Source organism: Sturnus vulgaris, chromosome 4 (assembly GCF_052056855.1).
Source record: "Sturnus vulgaris isolate bStuVul1 chromosome 4, bStuVul1.hap1, whole genome shotgun sequence".
Classification (NCBI taxonomy): domain Eukaryota; kingdom Metazoa; phylum Chordata; class Aves; order Passeriformes; family Sturnidae; genus Sturnus; species Sturnus vulgaris.
In genome coordinates this window covers 55813483-55837034 of record NC_142246.1, presented here as the reverse complement: position 1 = coordinate 55837034, position 23552 = coordinate 55813483, and the positions used below count along the sequence as shown (strand labels likewise).

Here is a 23552-nt window from a genome sequence, read left to right as displayed (position 1 = left end):
ATTTCCTAGTTGGTCAATATTTTGGGGTTTGTCTGTCAGTCTCTGAACTTTTTCAGCCCTGTCCATATGTCTGCAGTGACTAATTCAGTACAATGAGGGGGCATTGGCTGTTTAAACATGACACTTCAAAAAGCCTGTAGTAAGGTAAAGTCTACCAAAAGCACAGATGAGGAAAAGCCTCATCTTCTCAACGTTTGGAAGAGAATTAACTTTTGATGCACTGAGAAAAAGAAGAAAGAATTTGGATGCCAGCTGTGTCTTAACAAGCAATTCTTGTTTACACTAAAAAAGAGAATAAAATGTGGTCATTTGCTTATTATTTTACTACAATCAGGGTTAGCAGTAATGAATATATGGAGAGTTCTGCTGACCCCAAAGGTGAGTTGAGATGTCCTCACCCCTGAGTGCATACTCTCCAGCACCTGAGATCTGTTCCCCACTGCCCCTTGTTACAGCCAGGCTCCCATATGGACTACTTAAGTACTGCAGGATTTTAAGTCACCCTTCAGAAAAAGCAGAGCCTCTTGCAAGGAGAAGAGGTTTGGACTTCACCACCATAAGGATGCTCCGCTGCAAGCTGGGAAGTAAGTCTTTATAGCCATCTGTGGAATTAAATCCGTTTCTTCCAGATCCACAGAACGGAATCTGTGGCAGTGAATTTCTTCACAGAGCAGAGACAAAGTAGCTGCAAGCATCATCATACCAGTGTGTTTGGCTCTAATGGTCCTGACAGCGTGCGGACTTCAGAGCTTCTTGTGATTTTAAAGCCTGGGAGGTGTCATGGCATTATTAACAGCTGCTTGCTGTGAGTTGCTGAGCTGATGCAGGGCCCCAGTGTCACGCAGGGAATTGCTTCTTGGTGCGTGGCTGTCACCTCTGTACCCATGCCTTTGTCTCCTGGCAAGAAAAGGGAGCTTTATAAATATAAATGTCAATAGGGCACATGTGGAATTGGATGTGTCGGAACATCCAGTAGCAACTTCAGGGTCACAAGCACCCAGCAGAGAGTTCAGTAGGGCCAAAAGCCAGTTGGCAAGTTACCCTTGGCTTGGAAACACAGTGTGAGTCGGTGTGTTCAGAAGTCATTTTCTGGTCATGGTGCCAGTGCTGAAAAGCTGCTCGAGCCATGGCCTCTGCTCAGCAAGGGACGCTTTTTGGGTTTTCTCCTTCACTAGGGAGAAATTTTCCCATTACCTCACCAAAGTTTGTCTGAGGATCCACAGTCAGTTCAGTGAAAAGTCCAGAGTCTGGGCAGCTGGTAAGTGTTTTTGTCTGGCTCTTTGCAGTTCAAGTGCTTGCTTTCATTACTTGTACAAAGCTGGGGACAGATTTTTCTCCTCAAAAATGGATCTTTTGGTAAGTCAGAGCAAAGGAGCTGTTTGTGTGAGGGCAGGAGGAGGGCATTTTAGGGAGAGGGTGGTTAGGATGTCGCATGTGGTTGATAATCCTGTAGAGAAATTGGGCAGAGTTACAGTCCATGAGTGTGGGTCACAAGTATGACATGGTCCTTTTTACAAAGCTTTGCAATCTTTTAAAACCTTAATATTCCAGGTAGACTTTGTGTGGATGATTTGAGGGGAGTCTTTCTGGTGGCATGAGCTGGTGGAACTCTTCACATAGTTTCTTAGTACAGGAGTACCCTTGATTGTGCACTCCTGCCACCCAGCTCAAACCCTGATAATGGTATGTGGTGCCTCAAAGGACTGATCACTCTCTGAATTTCCTAGGAGGTGGATCATGCCTGTGTGGGCAGCTATAAGGCCAGCAGCATGTTTGAGTTGGTTGGTTTGTTTGTTTATTCCAGGAGCAGAATGCTTTTTCACTTGTTGCAGTAAAGTGAATAGTTAATGCTTTCCTCCTGGCAATGCTGAAGCACTCATGACCTAGCCCATGATGTGGTTGGGAATAGACCATGTTGCTCAGGTGTCCAGCAGGTCTCCTAAAATAACAGGGCAGGTATCAGAGGCTGTAGTCCTCTCCATCCTGGTGACAGCTGGCAGAGAGAGCTAGAGCACCCCAAGGAGCATTAATGCATGAAAATATCCTCCATCTTCTTATCCTTCAAATGCACGAAGGAGGAATGTGATAGTGGGAGCTATGCTCTCTTGGGAAACGCCAGTGACAAATTTGAGGGCTTTGCATGGCAGAAACAGTGCTTTTATTAAGTAACAGAAGCTTAATTAAGTTTCTCCTGAATGTAATAAAACAATACAGCTGAATGTAGATCAGTCCCAAGTAATTGTTTCACTGCTTTAGCAGCTATTTAACTAATGTTCCAGTGTTAAATAGGAATGCTGATATTTTATTTCCTTTTTTTTTTTTTGTTTCTGTTTTAGAAGGGGCTAAGTGGTCTCTTTCTCAGGGGGACTGTGAGGTTAGCCTTGGCCCTTTGAACCTAATTAATCAATGGCGAGGCAGGCTGTGGAATGCTCTTTAATTGCTCTCTTGTGCAGTCATTTGTTTTGTTTAACCTGCGACGGATTAAACTCAAGTTATAAAGGTCCTTGCTTCTGCTGTAGAACGGCTCCAGCCATGCAGCAGCAGGGTCTCAGCTTGATTCCCGACCCCTCGGGGATGGAGCAGGGAGAGCTGGAGGGACATCACTCCCTGCTCCCCCTCTCCACACTGCCTGGACACCCTGGCACTCCTGTGGGGTCCCCCATCACTGCCTGTGAGTTTCCCAGGGTGTGCTCTCGGCAAAGGGAGGATCATTAGCTGTTAATATAACCCTAGAATTCTCCAGATATCTCCCTCTCTTCCTTTCATTAAATGTGAAACTTTAGAGACAGAAACTTTAATGATTTTCTGTGCGTGTGTGTGTGTGTAATCCTGTATGCTCCACTGGGATCCCTCTGGCATCCCATGTCTCCAAACAGCTGTCAGGCAGCTCAGTTTCTTTTCCAAACTGCCAGTCTCCAAAAATATTTCCTTCTCTTCTCAAGTATGGAATTTCGCCCTTGAGTCAGAGAGTCTGAGCAAAGCAATGGCAGGTTTCAGTGACAAAGCTGCCCAAAACATTAGGGCCAGAAATAAAATCTTTTACACCAGTTGGGGTGGTGACCAGGACTGTGAATTTCCAGGCTACAGTGAGACTCTGCTTTCTCTTCCAGCCCTAGTGAATTGTTTTGAGACATTGTATTTCTTGTAATGCTTGCCATTAACATTCAAAAGAAAGCTAGATCATTTTAACATGTTTCAAAAAGGGATGTTAAAATTTATCTTCCTTTTTATTAGATCCACTGCAGCAAGGCACCCAGTGGCTTTAGAAATGTAAGTAATGAAAAGCAGAGAACAAATGTTAACTATAGAAATGATTTATGGAGACATCTGATGAATTTATCCTGCATCTTTACCCTTTCATCCATCTCCCTGGACTTCAGCTAGGATGTCTGAGCAGCATCAGTCACATATTTTAAAGCTGACTTGCCAGAGACATGCTCCATGCTCTGGAATGTGGATTTCCCAGTTTTTGCCCCACCTTAGGCTCCCATACAATCCTGTGCAGGCTTAATTTTATTTTTTTTCCTCCTATGGAACTCTCTGGGTTGGATTACCAAAGCAGGCACTCTGTGACACAGCCTGCTGCCTGAAAAATGCTTAATAGCTGTCAGCTTCATCTGCTCCCCATGAGAATTGAGGAGTCCCAGGCCATACTCGAACAGCTGTGCCTTTTTTGTAGCTCTTCTAGGAAGAACTGAGCTCTTTTGGAAGAATCCAGCCCTGGTGGGAGGCAGAGGCTTTCTGGAAAACTTGGCCTTTGAGTTTAGCTTCCTCAAAGGAAGCTGTCTTACAAACAGGGAGTTTAATTCTTTAATTCTCAGGTGGACTCTGAATTATGAAATAGTGAATCCTCTCCTAACAAAGTATTTTCCGCGTCGTCGCAAAGAAGACTTGAGGTTTTGCAGAACCTCTATTCCTACCAGCTGTTGTCCTGCAGATGTTCAGAGGCCCTTTTCATATCAGACTTTTTATCAAATGAGTATTTTTAGCCAAATCTCTGTTTTTTAAACATGTGTTTTAAAGTCAGATAAGGTATGTAATGAACAGGTAGTGTCCCTGTCAGGATGGTGACCAGAGGGTGAGGAAGGAGAAGAGCTGGTTGGATAAATAGCTGATAAGAGAGAGGGATGGATGGATGGATGGATATGCTGAAAACTACCCTGGGGAAGGACGAGTGTGGAAGGAATGGGGGGAGTGAGAGGGTAGAGGTGTGTGATCAGACTTCACCCAGCCTGGTGCTGAGCACAGTGTAAGAAACCCTCTCTGGAGCTGCTGGACATATGTTTTTAAAAATACTTCATTCCATCCCTTCCTGTGTTACTTCATGAAGCCACAAAATGTTCACTGCTATGTTTAGGCATTTTGAGCAACTTCACAATGGTGGTTTCAATGCATTTGATTTTTGGCTTTTTTTTCTTTTTTTCCCCCTTACCATTTGGTTCTGAATGTGCTTTGCTTGGGCAATGCAGAGCTGGGAAGTGTATGAAGGTTTTGTGACATTGTGATTTCTCTGGAGCTTAGAATCAAAGTGCAGACTGCCTTTATTCAAGCTTTGGGCTGAAGATCAAAGAGGCAGCATTGGTTGTGTTGGAACAAAATAAAAAAAAGAAATCACTTTTGAATATTGAATAATGTACTTAGTTCGTTTCAGGGTTATTTTTTTGGGAAAATTCATTTTGTTTCTGGTTATTATTCGTCTTGCTTTAATGCCTGAGGTGCAGAGAGGGCCAAGTCTCCTTTGCACGAGGTGCTGTACAAAATCAGGGACCACGAACAGATTCTGTATTCATAGCACACGATGTGGCAGCCTGTTGGAGGCTGTTTCTTTACTCACTAGTATTATGTTTTTGTCTGAACTGCTTTAGCCGTGGTGCTAAAGTCACAACCTATCACATGTTGATCCTGTGTTTCATTTAGTCGGGAAGCTTACTGTACCCTGCTGCCTCCTTTCTCCCCCACCTTACCCCCACGAGGCTGAGGGCCAATTGCCACCTTAACTAAAATCTATGTACCTTTTCTTAAAAATCACCTCAGTATCATGCTCTTGGCAAGGGCAATGAAGAGAGATGTTGCTCTGGGTTATAGAAGCCAGAACTGCCTGTGTGCCTTTGGTTCACTCTTTAGTTCATCAGGGAGTTGCCCATCTTTGACCTTCTGTGCTGTTTGGACGTGTTCATTTTTGTGTCATTCAGTTATTATGTCAAATTTGAGATGGAGTGCAGTACAAATTATTTTGGCCCCAAACCTTTCTTTAACCCTATTTGCAGAGGTGAAAGGCTAATATGCTAAACCTACCATCCCATGCATACAGATTACTTCAGCCCCTTTAAAGACAATATTCTCTGATTTCAGTTTTATCTTTTTCAGGAGCTGTTGAGTGGCTGGGATGGGGGCACTGTGTGGTGACAGTAAATGTCAGCAGTAACGTGACGATTAGCAAAAGAGGGATGCCATGAAAGTAATACTGGCTTTTCCTTTGAAAACAGGGTGGAATATTTACTTACAATTTTTTGTTAACATATTTTAAACTTTTCTAAATGTTCACGTTCATATTTGCTTTCTGCTCAGCCAGTGCTGAGCAGTAGGTCTGTACCTCACAGTGCTACAGGGCTGGAGCACCTTGGTGTCAGGCAGAGCATCACTCCCTGTGCTGCAGGCTCAGTGGACAGGCAGGTAATGGTAGACTGGGGGTCTGAACACACTTCAGAGCTGATGTAGAGAAAATAACCCATTTCAGCTTGATCTGGCTGTCCCAGCTCTGGGTAGCAGCATTAAAGAAGAAAAAATGGGCTTTAACTCACATTGACTTGCATTAAAATGGCAGTGAAGACAAAGTAATGTCAAAGTAACGTGGAGTGCCAGCTGAAATTCAGCCCAGATCTCCCTTAGCCTTTAATTTGACCTCCTAGCTCAAATTAAAAACCAGATTGTTTTCTGTTCACAGTTATTTTAACTACTGTTAAGTCTGGTTAAACTGATGAGCCTTTTATTGGTTGGTTTGTTTTAGGTATTTGCTCTCCTCTCCAGATACCCCGACAGTGTTTTGTAAAGTGGTTTTTTATTAGGCTGCTACAGAAGTTTATGGAGTTAGAAAAACTAGAGTACCTGTAAAAGGGCAAATGTAGTTCTTTAAAAGATGAGCTTTACAGTCTTAAGGCCTGGTTGGTGTGGCTTTTAGCCTTGAGGACCATCCAGTAATGTCAGCCTGCATTGCTCACCTGGCCTTGCTTGTGTCCTCATCTCCCTGCAGCTGAGCAGATACACCATGTTCAGGGGTGCCCCAGATTTTTACTGAAAACTCTTACATCTTGTGAATTTGCTATTAAATGCCTCTCGTTAAATTTTAAGGATCTTATCAATGAGTTGAAACAGTGCAATTATTTATTTTTCCTGTTGTTTTTTACTGTGTAAAACTGGTATTTATTTCCAGGACCTGTTTTCCTTCTTGCTCCCAGGTCCTCCATAACATATCAATGTAGTCCCTTTGGTGACCTTTGCAGCTCATATTTGGTTTGGCTCTGCAAGATTTTTCTGGTGTTTTGCTGGCTGGGGTTTTGGAAGCTTGTTTTCCTTCAATTTTCCTTTGTTCAATATAAAATAATAACAAGGGGAATGATACAGGTTGGAGCTATAGAAAGAGGATTCCTTTCCCATCAGACTGTGCAAGATTTTACAATAATCGTAGCAGTTTAAATGTATCTTGTTGGCATATCTGCACAAAGGCACTCGGTGAGGCTGCAATTAGAGTGCTCTGCCTCATCTTGTATTAGTTTGATCACATAAGAAGCAGCATATCTGACAGCTCTAGCACCTGGATAATTAAAACCCGTCAATAAAACAACAAAATGCACTGTGCAGTGGGACTCGTCTGTGCTAGCATTAAACACCGCAGATAATTATATCGCAGCAGAGGTTGGAAAGCCAGCCTCTCAGTGCTCTGAAAGATCAATAAAAAGGCCCATTCATAATGACAAAAAATGCTAGAGAAACTGGATTTTCATCTACTTGTCATTAGATGCTTTGCTTTTAAGGTTTTGCAGAGGCAGAAAAAGATTCTGTTGAGGAATTCTTTGTTTCTGGAAACTAAACAGGTGGAAGATTTAGCTTTGCTTTTGTGCAGCACATTGCTGAAAGCAAATGTGCTGAACCCATCTTTTCTTGGGGCTTACAGTTCTGCTCTCCACTCTCCACTGCCTCCCTTCTCTGCTTGTCTTTTTTTTTTTTCCTTTCCCCTTATTTCTAACCCATCACGTGAGGTACACTTTTTAGTGATATTCCTCTTTGCTTCCTGTTTACTTTCTCCAGGGCATTATTATTATTTTTTTTTCTCTTGGCTCTTCCTAAAGGGCTGATTTGAAAATATCATATATTGACAGGGGAGAACACACTCCTAGCTGACTTATTTGCTGTGACAGCCTCTTTCTTAAAGCACTCATCCAGAGAGGAGATTTTTGTGTTCCAGGGAAGGAAAAGGATGTCTTGCAGCATTGCCGTGAAGGATAATGAATTAAGTCTGTCTGTTACTGTAAAACCATTAGAAAAGCATAATAGACCTTGAGAAAGAGGTTTAGGTATTGATGTCTTGGCTATATTAGTGTGCCTGGGCACATGATGGCTGCCTTGTCTTTGCAGAAAAAAATGAAGTCTGTGTAAAGTAGGTGTTTCAGCTGAGGGCAGAGAGAAAGAGTGCCTTGTTTTTAGGCAGCCAGTGCTCATGAAACACCGGCAGGTGGTTTGGCTGGCACACGAGGGCATTAAGGATCCCTTGTTGGAAGCTGCTGTAGGTAGGAGGGTAGCACCAGCTATGAGCAGGGTGTGTTAGCAGAGCATGGGCTGGATGTGGCAGCTCAGTACATGCTGTACAAATCTAAGTTCATGGATCTGAAGTTTTCCAATCTTCAGAGTATTTAACACCCTAAATTGGACTCTGACAGTCTGTGAATTCAGAGGAGGCAGGTGGCTTCCCCATTTGTAGTAGTTTCCACTGTGCCATGCTCACAGGAGCTCCTGATGTTGCAGAAATTGTTGCTTCATCCCTGAAGGGCTTATCTCTGGAGGATAAGGAAAAGGAGAGTGTGTGTTGGGATGAAATCAATGTTTGAGCCTCTAGCCTTGTTATGGAGCTGTGCGTGGACTCTGGTTGCTCTTCTCCCGATGTCCCTAGCCTGACAGGTGGTTTAGGCACCTGTTTTTATTGTCTGGTCCCTCCTAGATGGGGAGTTGGAGGACTTGCTGGTATTGCACCTGCGATGATTAATGCTGAAATGCTTTTGTTTGGGATTGTTCTTTTACTTTATGCTGCCTTTGCATTTTTGTTCTGGCAAACATATTACCCCAGACATGTTTAGGCTGATGTTGTTGACATGTCTCTCCTTTAAAAGTTTCTGGAAAGCCCAAAAACAAACTGCAAAATTATTATTTTTTTTCCCTTTCTTTGTCTCTTGATAAATATATTACCAATGTCAGTGTTGAAAAAAAGAATTAAAGACATCACAGCCAGAATAAGCAGCTGTTTATGTCTAAAGTGTTTCTGCTTTGCTATATCGCAAGATGACCTTGTCACTTAAAAATCATAAAAATATTTCCAAGGAGAAGAAATGGAAGTTGGCTGAAGGGAAATGAAGTTTTGTTGTTGTTTTTAGTTAAAGTCTAAACAGAGAGTTGTAAGCAGAGTTGAGCCCTGCAGCTGGTCCTGAACTCAAATGTTTCCTTCAGTCCCACTGCTATAAATGCAAAACAAATGACATATGAAATACTATTGCTGTTTCACATTAACACTCCTGAAAGTAGTTTTCCACTGGAACTGAGAGAAGTTCTGCTAAAATAATCCATGTTTTCTGATACAGTGTATTTATTACACTGGATTGACACCTTGCTTCTAGTTAAATACTTTTCCACACATCCAGGTAGAAATACAAAATGGAGGTCTTAACAAATAGGAATAAATGCAGCTGGAAAGAATGCATAGGGACCCCCCCCCCCCCCCTTTTTTTTTTTTTTTTTAATAAATCTTGCAACTGCAGCAATTTACACTTTTCCCAGTAGGGTGATTTTTTCCTCTCCAAAATATAGATGTGAATAACATGAACTTATGTTTATGAGATGATGGATGCTTAAAGGCTGCCAAGTACCTTGGACTGACTTTTAGGAGGGTTTGGAGTATTCTCTTTTCCTGAACATACAGGAACAGAGAGGAATCGGTGTCTCAAGTCAGGCTGAAAATGCTGATCTTGGGTTTTGCTTGGGTTCCTGCTCTCTTGGTTGGTCTTGCTGAGCTGTGTGGAGACTGTAGGTTCAGGGAAAGTGTCCACAAATCCCACCAGCAATTATGGAAGTGGCCCAAGACATGGCGAGGGTCTTTGAGAAGCAATGTCTTTACTCATGTGTCCACGTTGCACTTCAGGGCATAACAGGGAAAGGGGAATGATGGCAGGTAGAAATAAGGACTGCAAAATAAAACAAACCAACACACACACAAAAGTATGGCTATAAATTTCTTGTCAGATTTCATAATAAACAACAACAAGGTGAACTAAAACCACTTGAGGGGCTACTTTAATTCTCCTGTGTCTCCAGAACATTTGCCTTTAAAATGCTGGACAAACTAATAAAATGGAAGCTGTTTTTTAATAGCATAAAATTGTCTATCTGGTCCCCTAAATTCCAAGAGTCCTCTCACACTTCTCTTGTTTGCTTGGCATCAGAACATATGGAGAATGAGGAAATACCCCAAGAAGCCAGGGATTATTTGGAAAAGTTGTAGCATGAGGACAGTGATAGGGAAAGAAGAGTGGTTTTCTTTGAAGGAGTTGATGAAACAGTGCTAGAAATAAGAGGTGCTTGTGTAAAGGGAGTAGTAAGAGATCTAGATGGGTGTGAAAAAGGTGGCTGTAGTTTTCTGGGGTACAGTTATGCTCAAGCCAGCAGTGCAAGCAGTTCCTGCACTATTGCAGGGGAATCCAGGGTGATGCAGAGCTGCTGCTCCTACTATATAGCTAAGGGAGCTGGGTGGTGTTTCTGTGATTGCCCAGTAGAGGAGACAGATTCATACTTAGCAGCTTCGTACCTGCTGGTGCAGTGCTGGTTCTCACTGCAAACTGTACCTCCAGCAGCTGGCAAAGATCTTCCTTCAAGAAAAGAGAGAAAAGCTAAAAGCCAAAAGAAGGGAGGGGGAGTGGAGTGGAGTGGGCAGTGGCAGACAGGACATGACAGAAGAAAAACAAGAATAAAAAAAACCCAAAACATTCTTGCTGCATTTACTGGAAAGCTCAGTACCCAGCATTGAGCCTCACAACTTGCAGGAGTTTGGAGCAAATATTGCCAAGACCCAGGTGCCAAGAAATACCAAGATTCCCTGTAAAATCCTGTGATTTACAAGGAAGAGCTCATGGCCTGGTTTGCTGGAAATGGAGTATGGCACGAATACATTATGGTTTTTCTCCCTGTCATTTTCAAGGCTACAGATTCATCATCTTTTACACATCTCCTTTCCTGTGTCACTTTTTGCATGTCACTTAGTGTCACCCGGGCCTTTAATCTGTCTGGAGAGAAATATGACAAAGCTGAAGGGACCAAAAAGCTGTTGTAAAAGGGATAAAATGCATGAGCAAAAGCAGAGCAACCAGAGCTTTAATGATGAGTGTTTTTTACCTCTTTCTCCCTATAAAATTTCCGTAGCCTGATGTCTGACAGTAATAGTTCATTGAACAGGCATTAGGTTTGTTCCTATGGTTTTTAGTGTAAATTGCCATCATCCCTTAAGTGTTCTGGAATGAAGAAGCCTGTGTGTTTCAGCCTGGGATGATAAAAGGAAGCTCAAAATGCCAAGTGCCAAATGCAGCTCTGCTGCCCATAGTAAAGGAGTGTGAAAAAGAGAGGAGGTTAAGTTCTTCTGGTTTTCATGGTGTTTTTGTTGGTGGTTTGTTTTTTTTTTGTTTGGTTGGTTTCGTTTGGTTTTGTTTGTTTGTTTATTTTTGGGTTTTTTGTTTGGTTGTTTTTTTTTTAATATGAACCCTTTTAAAAGTTAATGTTGTGAGGTACTGACACCACGTAGTATTTGAGACTTTATTTGAGACTTTTTCATTTAGTTCTGTGTTTTCCTCCCCAAGGTGTCACTGATAATTTGATCTCACCTTCTTTGAAAGTTCCTGTGCTTGGTAGGCTTTGCCACCCTCCGTTCCAGGAATGCGTAGGGGGACTTCAGGATGTCCTTCAGCTGGGGGGAAAAGCTTTTGCATTTCTGTGCATCCTGCATTCCCCATTCAACTCCCTGTATCATGAAGCTTTTAGTCTCTTTGGCGATATTGCAGAAGGTAGCATGCATTTGAAGAGGTTAAAAATGTGGTGTTCACAGACAACTTTCTGGGTTGTGTGTTTTCACTTCTGTTTTATGTATCCAAGTTCTTGCATCAAAACACAGGGCCACAAGGAAATGCTTGAGCATTCAAAGCAAATGCTTCCTGGAAAAGAGAAAGAAAACACAACAGAGATGAACCCTAAATGTGTTTGTTCCTCCCCCACCTCAAATTCCTCATAATTCTGGATCTTTACTCATGATTTTGAAATATATCTTTGATCCATTGCTGTTATTCTGTGTAGTGTGGCCAGTGCTGTCCCTTCAGCCAGGAAGACTATTGATTAGACCAGTGAAATTGCTTTTTGAAAGGCACATTGAGCCTAGTAAAGGATTTTTGTTGAAAGTGAAATTTTGGATGATGTTCAAAGCCTCTCCTGGAGAAATGCCCGCTTGCATGGTCGGAGCGATGTGTCATATCCCAGCATGGGTGAGGACAGTTATCTTTTTTGTTAAGAAAATTATTTTTCTGTCTATATAATAAAACTAGTCGCTTGCTGTGATAACTGTTGTCTTTCAGCTAGAAAACATGAGAATGTCCCAGCCCTCTGGATTATCTGGTATCCAGCAAAACAGCCTGATGAGCAAGCATATCAGCTCTTATTATTCTTTCCATGAAATTAAAGAAATTAGGGAGCTTAAGGCAGTCGCTAATGAATCAATTTTAATTTATAGGCTCAAATAAAATCTGCATTAAGGCTGACAAACTGTAGCCTCAGGTAAACACAAAGCATATCCACTGCAGACCTAAATGAATTCTGTGCTGGATGTCACAGCTTCTGTCAGAAGAGCAGGAGGGTCAGGGGTCCCATTTCACATCAGAGAAGACAGAATTCTAAAGAAAATAAATGCAGTGGTCTAGCCGTTAGGAGGTCTCTTTCTGGCATGTAAAAGCAGAAAAATCAAAGACTAATAATATTTCTCTCTTTTTTCTTTAAACAAATAAAGAATCAGAAGATCTTTCTGTATAGAATCACTCTTTGCTAAACATTTTTCATCACCAATTGTACATTAGAGGTGCTTGTCCCATGAAATCAGAGGCAAATAAGGGTTTCTACACATGGACGAGTCAGTCACCCATGGACCTGTATATGCCTCAGGAAGAGCATCTTGCACAACCCAACCTCTGTGTGTGTGCTCTTAAGCTGAAAGATGCTCACTGCAGCAGGCAGGGTCATTCTTTCTGTGTGTCTTCTTCATGGAGAACAAGATTTTTGGAAAAAGTACCTAACTTCAGGAGATGCATTCATGCTGGGCAGAATGATGGAATAAAACTTAGCCATGTGCCTAATGCAAGATTGTTGTCTTGTGAATGATCAGACTGGGAAGTTTCCCTAATAGGCCTTTTAATGTATAAAAACCATTATTTTGGTTTTTAGACAGCTTATTTGGTGATTTTTTTTTTTCCTCCCACTCAAGTGTTGGTGTTTCTAGTCTTTGTTTAGGCTTAAGCAGTATTATATAAGATAACTGGTTTTGTGGGAACACTTTAGAAAAATGTTGCAAAACATACTGTTGTGTCTGCTGTAAAAGATGCAATGATTATTTTTTGTCACCGTTGTTGGCTAAGTCCTTGCATTTTGTTTAGTGAGGATGCTGATATTAAAGAAATATCTCCTGGAGGGGAAGGGTCGTGCCACCATGCCTCTTCTCTTTTGGCAATAAGCTGATGAAGATGTCGGTGTTTACTCTCAGCCTCTGCGAGCTCACTGCTGAGCTTCCCCAGCTGATGCTGAAGTCCTGGCTCCTGCCTCTTTTTGACACGGGAGGGGCCACTCAGCTTCTTTCCCTGTCCTTCTGCCTGCTCTGTTCCCTGACTCTCATCCTTGTTTCTTTCCAGATGCAGTAATCGGACCCAGTGTGCGGTTGTTGCCGGCCCTGATGTGTTTCCAGACCCGTGCCCCGGGACCTACAAGTACCTGGAAGTGCAGTACGAGTGTGTCCCTTACAGTACGTATCCTGATACATTTGCACTTGTCTTTTTCAGTAGAGATTTATTGTGGAGATTGGGCCAGCCTTGAGCTTGTCTCTTGTTGCTCAAGGGCAAGTAAAGCAGGCCACGTGCATCATATGAGACTGATAAGATATGAAAAATGGTGTCAGGTTTGTGCTTAGGTTAAAAATATCCTAATAATGTCCCGTGTTGTACAGCATAACAGCAACATATCATCTTTTGGAAAGCACTTGGGAAACACCATTAGAGAAAGCAGACCAGAAGAGTGAAGCACTATTGCTAGCTTACAGCTTCTCTTTATAGGTTTATGCTTGTAATCATACAGCAGTGTGCTTTGACTGACCTATGTCCATGTAATTGGTAGCATTTGATAAGTGCCTTAAATACAGTATTGTATCACCAAGGAGGTGGGAAGCTATTGTTTTGGGTAATTTGATGTTTGATGGTAGAAAAATACTAATTTATAAGCTTCCAAAGTTACGAAGGCAAATTACAGTCAAGCCATTTAGACTGAAATTTTGAGGGTAGAAAGCCAATCACCTGAGATCTCAGCAATATGTGCCAAGTGGGAAATTCAGAGTTACAAGAGGTTGCGTACCTCAAAATTAACTTTCTGTAGAAACCAAATTTGTTACATGCAGTTAAAGCCCTTCTGCCAGAAAGGGCGTACCTGGAAAAGGAAATAGCAGTGATAATATGAGAAGTGCACTTTTTATTAGCAGTTGTAGCGAGCTGAGTGGTGAATAACAGCGCCACTTCCAGGTTTTCTGTTTGAGCAGGCCAAAGCTGCTTATAGCACACCTCTCAAAATAATAAAGCAGGTATGGGAATGTATACTTTAACCCACAGTGTTTTACTGAGAGAACAGCAGGAGGCATCAGTTTGCTGAAACCCAGAGCCTGGCTTTGTTGCCATCTTTGTTGCCTCAAGCATGGGCTGCAGGAGAGCAGATGTGGCTGAGCAATGACAGATATCCAATCCAAAGGGGAATCTGGGGGTGGTCCCCATCCCTCAGGCAGGAGGTGGCCACGTGCCTGCTCCTGTAGCCTGGAAAAGACTGTGTGGTGTTTGGCTTCTGTGAAATTCCAAGATCACCTCTCTGAGTAAAAGGACCTCTCTATTGAGGGACTTGGATACTCTGCTGGCAGTGATCTCAGTGTGTCCATATTTGATTTTTCTTAACAAAACTGTGAAGCTTCTAAATGCAGCAATGGAATACTTTTTATGGGGTGAGCTATTAAACCCACGGAAAGATTGACATCAGGGCTTAGAGTCTGCCCTATCAAGCAGAGTATACTCCAAATTATAGTTTGGAGTTACTCCACTCTAAATGAGGCTTTTCATTTCAGAAGCAACACTGTGCATGGAAAGGGTTAGGGAAGATTGGTTTCAACTTATCACAGCAGGTTGTATTTCCTTGTGATTTATGGTTTGCATGAGGGTATGCTGTTCCCTCCAGAGACTGGGCTGGTAAAGCAATAGTCATTACCTGGTACCCCTCCACAGCCTTTGTTGCACATAAAACAAAGAGTAATAGTGGTGCCTTGTGAGAAAGACAGTATGTCAGTATTACACCCCGAGGTGTTAATTGGCCCTGTGTACAAGAGGTAGAATAACTCTTGTGAGAGGTTGCTCAGTAGCAAATGTACAGTAGGGATTGAGTATTTTTTAATGATCTGAATGTAGGGAGGAAAAGGATGACAACTGACACGCTGCCTTTGCAATTAAGGTCGGAGCTCTGATGGCTGTTTCTTCTGTTTCTTTATGACTCAAATATAGTGCTTCTGCAAGTAGAGTTGGGGGAAAGACAAAGAGTGAGCACATGATGAAATAGGAAACAGTCTTCTGAGGCTGTTGTGTGTTACCTAGGAAATTTTGGGCCAAGTCTTCATGTGTTATTATTCAGTGCAGCACCAGTGAAATAGGTTGTGTTTAGGCAAACTGTGTCCCTTCATGTGCCAACATGGGGTGGGAAACCTAGAGCTCCATTTTATTCTTCTCCTGCCTCAGTCTCTGCCTGGCTTTGTTACTGCCTCTATTTCTTCCCTCAGAATGGTCAGATTAACGTTGTGGGTGTTCCCCACCTAGGCCCCACGAGTGTACCATAAGTGAAAGCCATCCAAGTGATTGGGAAGGTGTCAGCTCTGGGCAAGTAGGTCAGCAAAGGCCTGTTTGGACCAAAGCCACGCCTGGTGGGTGAAATCTGTTCCTCCTTTTATGCCCTGTTATCATCAGAGGTCAGTTCTTGTCACTGAACCCACATGCCTCAGCCCCTGTGCAGCCAGCCTTTGGTGAGAGGTGGGGTCTGCCATATGGCCATCTCCTAAAGGAACACCTCAGTTGCATAATGAAGGGATTAATATTTCAGCAGGCAGTTGTACTTGTGTGCAATTCCAGCTTGCCTTTGCCTGGTTGGATGGGTTACTCCTCACAGTTTCAAATTATTCTTTATGGACAGAGAGTGGGCTTACCCAAGTGCTGGCTGAGCAGCAGAAGGGAGGTTGTGTGCATCTCAAGAGGAGAGGGTTTGGGAGTCATCTTTAACAGATGTTGTTAGAACTGACCTTAGGCACTTGTGCTCAGTATAGTGCTAGCGTATATGCTCCCCCAAAGAAAAAACATGGAAGATTTAAAACTCCATTTGTTAGTCTGGTTCTCTTGAGGTTTTATTAGTTATTTATTAACTCTTCCACCACTAGCTCATAATGTTTTCTAGAGGAAAGCATCCCCCTTTCCTCTCAGATGAGGGAAATGCAAATATCCTCTGACTTAAGTAGCTCATATATTGTAAAATGTCCTTTACATTACCCCACACACCACATTCCTGTGTGTTCACCAGAGATAGCCCTGACAAGAAGAGTTTTATGAGGCTGCAGTTACTCTCAACATGTGGACAAGATGAGAGATGATTATGCAGATAGCCCAGTCCTCGCCTCATATTCCTGATCCTGTAGTTGCTTTATCTGGTAGCAGCAGCCTTCTACTAGAATGGACAGTCATTCCAGGACATCTGGGCATCTTCGGTTGCCCTCTGACAATGAAAAGCAAGTGAAAAGTAGGTGATATCAGCAGGTAAAAAAAAATACCAGACCTAATTTGTCAGGCTTCAGTGGCATCAGTTGTCCTATTTTTCTGGTATCAGAAAAAATTATCCAAGTAATTTTGTCTTTCTCAAAGCATGTGGCATCTATTTCTCTAACACTCGCTTTAGGTACTGCCCATTTTTTTCTGAAATACTTAAGTCGCTACTCTAGTTTTCTTAAATTGAATTTGCTTTTAATAATTACTTACCAAGAGAGATTTTACATGGTTTTCAACTGAATATGTGCTACTGCAAACCTGCAGTCTGCCATTGCCAGGGCTGTGGACATGTTTCATCGTGGAGAGGTGATTGAAACTGCATTTAAGCTGTTTTGTGGTGTGATTATGAGAAACCTGACATGAGGAGGGTCCCCTAGATCCAGTACCCTGTTGTTTCCTACTAGATTCCTTCCCCTTCTCCCTTTACAGAGCAGAGTTAAATGGGTAATGGGAACAGCAGTGGTGGAGGTTGTTTTGTAAAGCTAAGTCAACACTCTTATTGCAGAAACACTTCACTATCATCTTCTGGTGCTTGTACAATCCTGTTGTCATGGTGCCAGTACATCTAAGAGTGTAATTTTTCTTATTCCACCTTTGTAATGTGCTAAGGGCCTTCCAGTTTTACTCATGAGCCAGCACAGAAAGCAGACGAGTGATTTATCTAAAGCTGTACATAAGACCAGTGGCCAGCAAGAGAGCCCAGTTTTGCAGGAGCAGTGGTGTTGGGAGAGCTGCCCAGCTAGTTGTCATTGTAATCAGACAGATTTTCTGTCAGTAACAGGATAAACCCCAACCCACCCTTGGGTTTTGTTAATACTGCCTCTGTATGTGCGTGGCACTTCACAGCTCAAACCATCCATGTTTTAGTAGTTCTGCAGGTATTTCTGAGAAGGAGGAATAGAGTGAACAACCCAGGTGAGGCTCCCTTTTCTCTCTCAAGCACATGTGCCCTGTGGGACATGGCAGTGGCACTGCCCTTCGTGGGTGGCACTCCAGATCAGAAGAAGGGGAAATTCCAACATGTGAGCAGCTATCGCCTACTGGATTAAACTGAAATTTAGGGATTGTCTGCATTTAGTTTTTATTTGGGTTTTGAAAATGGTATGAGTTGAAAGCACCAAGGGTATTTTGGAATGCTTTCTTCTGTCCATTTCCCTATAGAGGCAACCTTACAGGCTCCCAAGGATCCAGCACAGTGTTGAAAAGAGGATTTAGGTATCTGAGTCAGATTTACCTTCAGTTTTTCCAGTGCTCCCAGTACCCGTAGGTTCTAGCTTTTGGAGGTCACAGAGTAACTTGTGCACTGTTGTCCTTCAGAAGCAATCTGTTTTTTAAGCAGGGATTTGAAAAATTTAAGCTATGGGATAGGGCAGAATGGCAAAAGGGTGGTGACTCAACAAGGACAAGCCCATTGCTGCACTGATGGAAAGGATGGCAGCAGCAGGAGGGTGCCTCAGGCATGGCATACCCTGCTGTGATGATAACCTGCCTCACAGCCAGGCCACAAGTCTTGCATCAGCTTTTCATATTGGGGAGATCTGTTCAAGGGGATGTTTCTTGCACGGGAAAAATGTTCATGGCTTCCAGGGAAGGATGAATTGTTCTTTCTTTCCGTTCTGTGTAAATGGGCTAAGGTGAAGGCACCACACATCTCTGGTGCTTACAGAGAATTTCCTTCTTCTTTAATACTAACAAGAGGAAGGGGAAAAAAAAAAAAACCCAACACATGAGCATATTTCATCCTTTCTTTTCTTAGGACTTTTTTTTCTTTTTAAACATGGAATCTGAAATCACATTTCCCAGTTGCTGTAGTGATGGAAGAAAAGGTCATAGCCTTGCTAGAAATATTCCTTTTATTGTTGATAGAAGAGTAGATGGGCTCACATATCAATAAAAGTGAGGGATAGTAAGTGTGATGTGGGAACAGAATTCAATAAAGTTTTATTGTATCACAAGTGGACTGAAGTGCATCTAAAAACATTAAATGAAGGTGCACAATATCTGCTCTGCTGGACCTTAGGGCCAGTGAATAGACAGATAATTGAATAATGACATTTTTAAGAGAATGCAAGCACTAGAAAGCAAACCAATATTTTTGTTGCTCTAAGATTGCTGGTAGAAAGGGAAAGAGGGGGAAAGATGGGACAAAATTGCAATCTGAAAACAGTTTAATGAGACCGCTTTTCCCAAGAATACAGTTCTTAATTATTTCTGGAGTGCTCCAAGGCCATTATGTGGCCTCTAGGCTTTCCCTCTGCATTTTCTTGCTGCCTTCTCCATCGGTTGAAAAGCAGTGTTTGCCCACTGAGAGCAGTGCTGTGTTTTGTTAAACAAATGGACTGGCGGCTTCTCTGCTTTTCTTTTGCCCTGGGTTTTTATGTTTGCTTTGTTTTTGTTTTCTCCCAAGAGAATTTGGTCCCTCAAGGCCCAGCAGGGAAAATGGCAAACGTTCCCAAGGGATTAAGCCTGACTGTTGGCATTTTGGCCAGTAATGAGCGAATTCCCTCCTGAAGCCAGGCCTCCTTTGTTTTATTTGTTAAATAGATTATTTTTGTGCATGGGCTGGGAAGAATAAGTAAAACCAAACAAAAATACCCAAACAAAAAAAAAAAAAAAAAAAAAAAAAACCTCACCCCAAACCAAAAGCCCAACAGCAGACCTAACTATCCATTATGATTATTTCTGAGCAAAGAATCTTTGTCTCCTGCTGACAAATTGCCTTTCTTCCAATGCATACAATTTCCTGGGCATTGCAGTCAAAAAAGCCTCTTTTTTGTATTCACTGAAATTCCCAGCTTTGGCTGCTAGTTTGTTTGATTTGTTGTTTTTTTTCTTTTTAGTTTTTTTTTTTTTAATCCACAGAGGCAGAAATAAAGACTGTCTTGCTTCCCTCATCAGTCTTACTGTGTTTTTGTGGGGAGAGTGCACCTACACATCAGCCCATTGGAAAACAGTCTTGAGTTAAAATAACCTGATATTATGGGCCTTTGCAAACCTGCAGGCTGACCTGTCTGCATAGTTGTGTGCATAATGTTCAAGAAGAGGAGGAAAGCTAAGAGCTGGGGAAATAAAGGTATTTGAAAACTTGAGGTAGCCTGATAAAAAGGGAAATTAACTTTTTTGTAAGGCACAGTGAAATAAATGGCAACATGGTTAATATTTGAATATGAGATGAGTTTGGCTTGAAATAAGGAAGTTAGGTGGTTTCCAGTGTGTCTGTAATGCATGCTGGTTTGAAGGTCTGCTGTCAGCAGGAACAGCATGGATTTTCTGTGAGGAAAGGTTAGATACGTGTTAGGCAATCTCCATAGTAAGGAGGGCCATCACTACCTGATGCTTCTCTTATACTTCTTATACTTATACTCTTATATACTCTTATACTCTTATACTTCTCATGCTTCTGTGAAAAGCCAACTCCTGCTGGCTCCTGTCATCTCTGTCCTTTCCTCGAGGCAGTGGGACACTTCATGTTTTCCAGCCATGCCAGTATGAGCCTTTGTGTGAAAAGTGGTTTTTTTTTTCTCTTGCTCTCTTCTGAGTGTTTAGCTGATTACCTCCTGAACCAGCTCATCACTTCCTAGTCCCAGACTTGAAGTATTGAAATGCCTCCATGCACTGATGCATTCTGTATTTAAAACATGCATTGGTTCTGGAAATCTCCATGAACAACAGGTTTTGCTCCCATATGTCTTGGAGTTGCACAAGCTGTCTTTCTCAGGAAAGTCACCACAGTGCTGTGCTCAACTCCATTAGGTCTGAGATGCTGCAGTGTATGAGAGTTGGAGTGTTTTGCAGCCTGGGCAACCTATGAACTTCTCTGATGATCAGGGGATGGTTGATTGCACATTTGTTGATATTTTTATTGTATTTTTAAGCTCGTACAGCTGGGAGAAATTGTTTTGTTTTGTATTTAAGAATATAAAAAGGTTTCTGTGGTAGAGCACAAGAAGCAAAATTCACATCTCTCCCCACCGTCACTTCACTCTCAGAAAATTTGCAGTGTAGAGACCCAGACTTTAAATAAGTCAAAGAATTTAGTGTAGGTCTGTTACATGTTTCTCACATAGGCTGTTTTTCTTGATACAGAGCCCTGTCAGTTCTCCTGAGGGCCTCTATAATTGGTTTATTATGGAAGTTGAAGGTGGAAAACTGTGATGCGTAGTGTAAGTTATTTTATGAAGATTATGAATATAAGGGGGTAACTTAATTCCTTGTGTGACTTATATGCACTATTTATTTCCTTCCAGTCCTGACCCATAGCAGCTGAATTTTTAGTGAGAAAGTATATGGGTTTGGTTTGAGTCTACTCATTTAAACTAAAAGGGGCTTAAAATCTTTCAGTTTGTTGCTCAACTGCCTTTGGCCTTTGGGTCTGAATCAAAGGTCATTAAATTGCAGGGAAACTTTCTTTCAGTGTCAGCAAACTTTGGGTCAGGTTCCTGGTAACCTGAGGCTGTCTGAATTCATTAGCTTTTTTCAAGAAACTCATCTTTGTCACACCTATTTCTGGCCTAGTAAATAACTGATATTGTCTCAGCCAAAAATGGAATTGTAGCCAATACTGCACAGAAAGAAGAATGAAAATATGGGACATTCTTCAATAAAGTAATAGGCTGCAGTCTTCCCACCTTGGCAGCTGATGATTGCAGATCTAAATAGTGGGCTATCTTTGTAGTATCTGAAATAGATTTGTGCTACCTTAATAAAGATGCTGACAAAACATAGCAGCTTGACCCCTGAAAATGCTTTTCTGGAGCACGAATGGGAAGAGCCCCACTGACTTTGGGTCATCTGTACCAAGCTGTGTTTGTCAACTCTTTCTGACATGACACTTCTAGATATTTGCCACCAGTTTGCTGTCTAAACATGACCCCACACTTCCCAATTGTCTGAACAATTCTGTCATCGTTAAGGGAAATATATATTTCTTCCCATCTTTAATAACCTGTTGCCTAAATTGTGCTATTATGCCAAGCACCCTCTGGAGACATTGATATGGATTTCATATGTTTTATAACAGATCTTCATGGAAATAATATTTCTATTTCCAGGTTTTATTCCTATTTTCCTTTAATTTCTCTTACAAGAAGTATTGCAAAGGTTTCTTTCATTGGTGCAAGCAGTCTAAGGAGATTAAGGCCATCCTTGCCAGGTGCTATTATAAATCCACAAAAGAAATGAAATACATTTATTGGGTTTTATTCTGGCCAATAGGGAGAACAGAATATGTGTATCCAGTGGCTAAGTTGAGGATTGAAGTTTATTTCGTCTAGCACATGAGAGAGGAGGAGGGAGGGGGGAAATTTGAGTATATTAAGGCAAATCCCTTTGGTGTGTGAAATACGAAAACGCATCTTTCCAGATCTAAAAATACAACTTCGTTGAGTTTCTTTATATTAAAAGGGCTCCCAGGAAGAAAGCCAAATAAATCTGAATGTATTACTTCTTTCCCTCATTTCCTCCACTTTTCTTCCTAACAACATTTCCAGTCAACTTTTAACAATATAGCCCTGCATGAAACCACAGTAGTTGTATGCACTTCAAGCTCTGGCAAAGGAGACAAACATAGACTGCATAGTACTTGATTCTTGTTAGCTTCTGTTTCCAAGAGGAGTAAAATGGGAGGAATTGTGGAAGACTAAGGCAAAGGGGCCTTCCCCAGGGTATCCTTTTGAAAAAAAAGCAAAACACCAAACAAAATCCTGCAGTTTATCTCTAGAGGTTTCTTATCTCAAAATAGTCATGGCATGTCATTTACCTGGGCTGATTGCTAGACTTTACAGAGATGCCCTTAAGAGGTTTTTGAGGTGTGTCTGAATTTTTTTTTTTTGTTATTGGGGGGTGGCAGGGTGAGGGGGTAGGGAGTGGAATGATGACCAATTCAGATTAGAAAAGATTTATTCCAGTTGATTTCACAGATTAATGTATTGCTGAGGGTCTAAACTAATCTCCTCCTCCAAAGTCCTTTTTCACTCTATGGGTAACTTTAAAATGTCTAATGTAGTTTTAAAATATGCCTTAATCTCATTTATCTTTAATTTCTCTGTTCCGCTCTACAAGCCCACATAAAAAGATTTACAGTGGGTATTTATCCTTTCCAATATCAAAAGCAAATTCCCTTCCAGATCTCAATTTTCAGTGATAATCCTCAGAGATGTATAATTTTAATTTACCTTGCAGATGACGTCTACCTGGTTTCTCTCTCTGCTTTTATGAAGGTATTATTCAGCTGCACCTCATTAACTCTGGTTTGTTGGTTTTTTGGGTTTTTTTTTTCCTTCTTCTCTCTTGTGTGTGTTGAACAGTGTCTGTGAGTGAAACTATTGTCTTGTCCTTTGCTGAGTGCACATGCTGGTGCAGCAGGGGCTGGGGTGGCATGTCACCATGTAATCCAGCTGAGTCCTTTCTTTTTATCCCAGGAGAGGCAGCGTCGGGGCCTTGTCCTTTTTGGTTTTTTTGTTTTGTTTTGTTTTTTTGCTTTAAAAATTAATAATCTCACATTTTTCCATTTCATCCCTTACAATGCCTTGCAGGACCACACAGATGCACACTCACGCACCTGAAAGCTTCCACAACTTCAGATGTTCAGATCTGCAAAATAATGGTTCTACTAAACAGAACAGGAACTATTGTACTCTTGGGATTTTGAAAATGAGTCTATTATATTTAGGTGCCCTAATGAAAGCTGAGCTTCCCTGGAAATCTACCTTTAATGTCTGTATAGGAAACGCTCTGGCGTCATTCCACCTATGTTACTATTAAAAGCAGCAAATTGTGCATTTAAGTACTATTCTGAATTCAGCCCTCAAAGATGGTTTTTGCAGCAAAACAGAAGGGGTGGAAGGAATGTCTAGCCCGTGGAGTAAATGCAGACTTGAGTTTGAATATTTGACTTTAAGGGGAAGAAAAATCAGGAAACAATGTATAGATGGTGTTGGAGATATTTTTTTATTAGTAAGACGTGGCTCAAAACATTGAAATTGTAAGATAAATGAGGTTTCATAGTCTAGCCTCGTGTGGGAGAGCAGAATGGAGTGGCTAGTGGCTCTCTTTGGTATGAAATTACACTGTATCTCTACTGGTGGTCTTTTCCTTATCACAGGCTGAAATTAGTCCTGCTTCGATATAATCGCATTTGTATCCTGCTGCTGCTTTGGGTATTTA

General features: G+C 41.8%; 1 protein-coding gene across 19 annotated transcripts in view; it reads left to right on the top strand.

Moving 5' to 3' along the window:
- ADGRL3 (adhesion G protein-coupled receptor L3) overlaps positions 1–23552 on the top strand; it is a 487951-nt gene that overhangs the window by 266148 nt on the left and 198251 nt on the right. For all 19 annotated transcript variants that reach the window (XR_015803337.1, XR_015803335.1, XR_015803336.1 and 16 more), the window contains one exon: positions 13194–13303. Coding sequence is in view for 16 of the 19 variants with exons in the window: in XM_088164024.1 (XP_088020150.1) it covers positions 13194–13303 (110 nt within the window). In the remaining 3 variants the exon portion in view is untranslated. The remainder of the gene's footprint in view (positions 1–13193; positions 13304–23552) is intronic.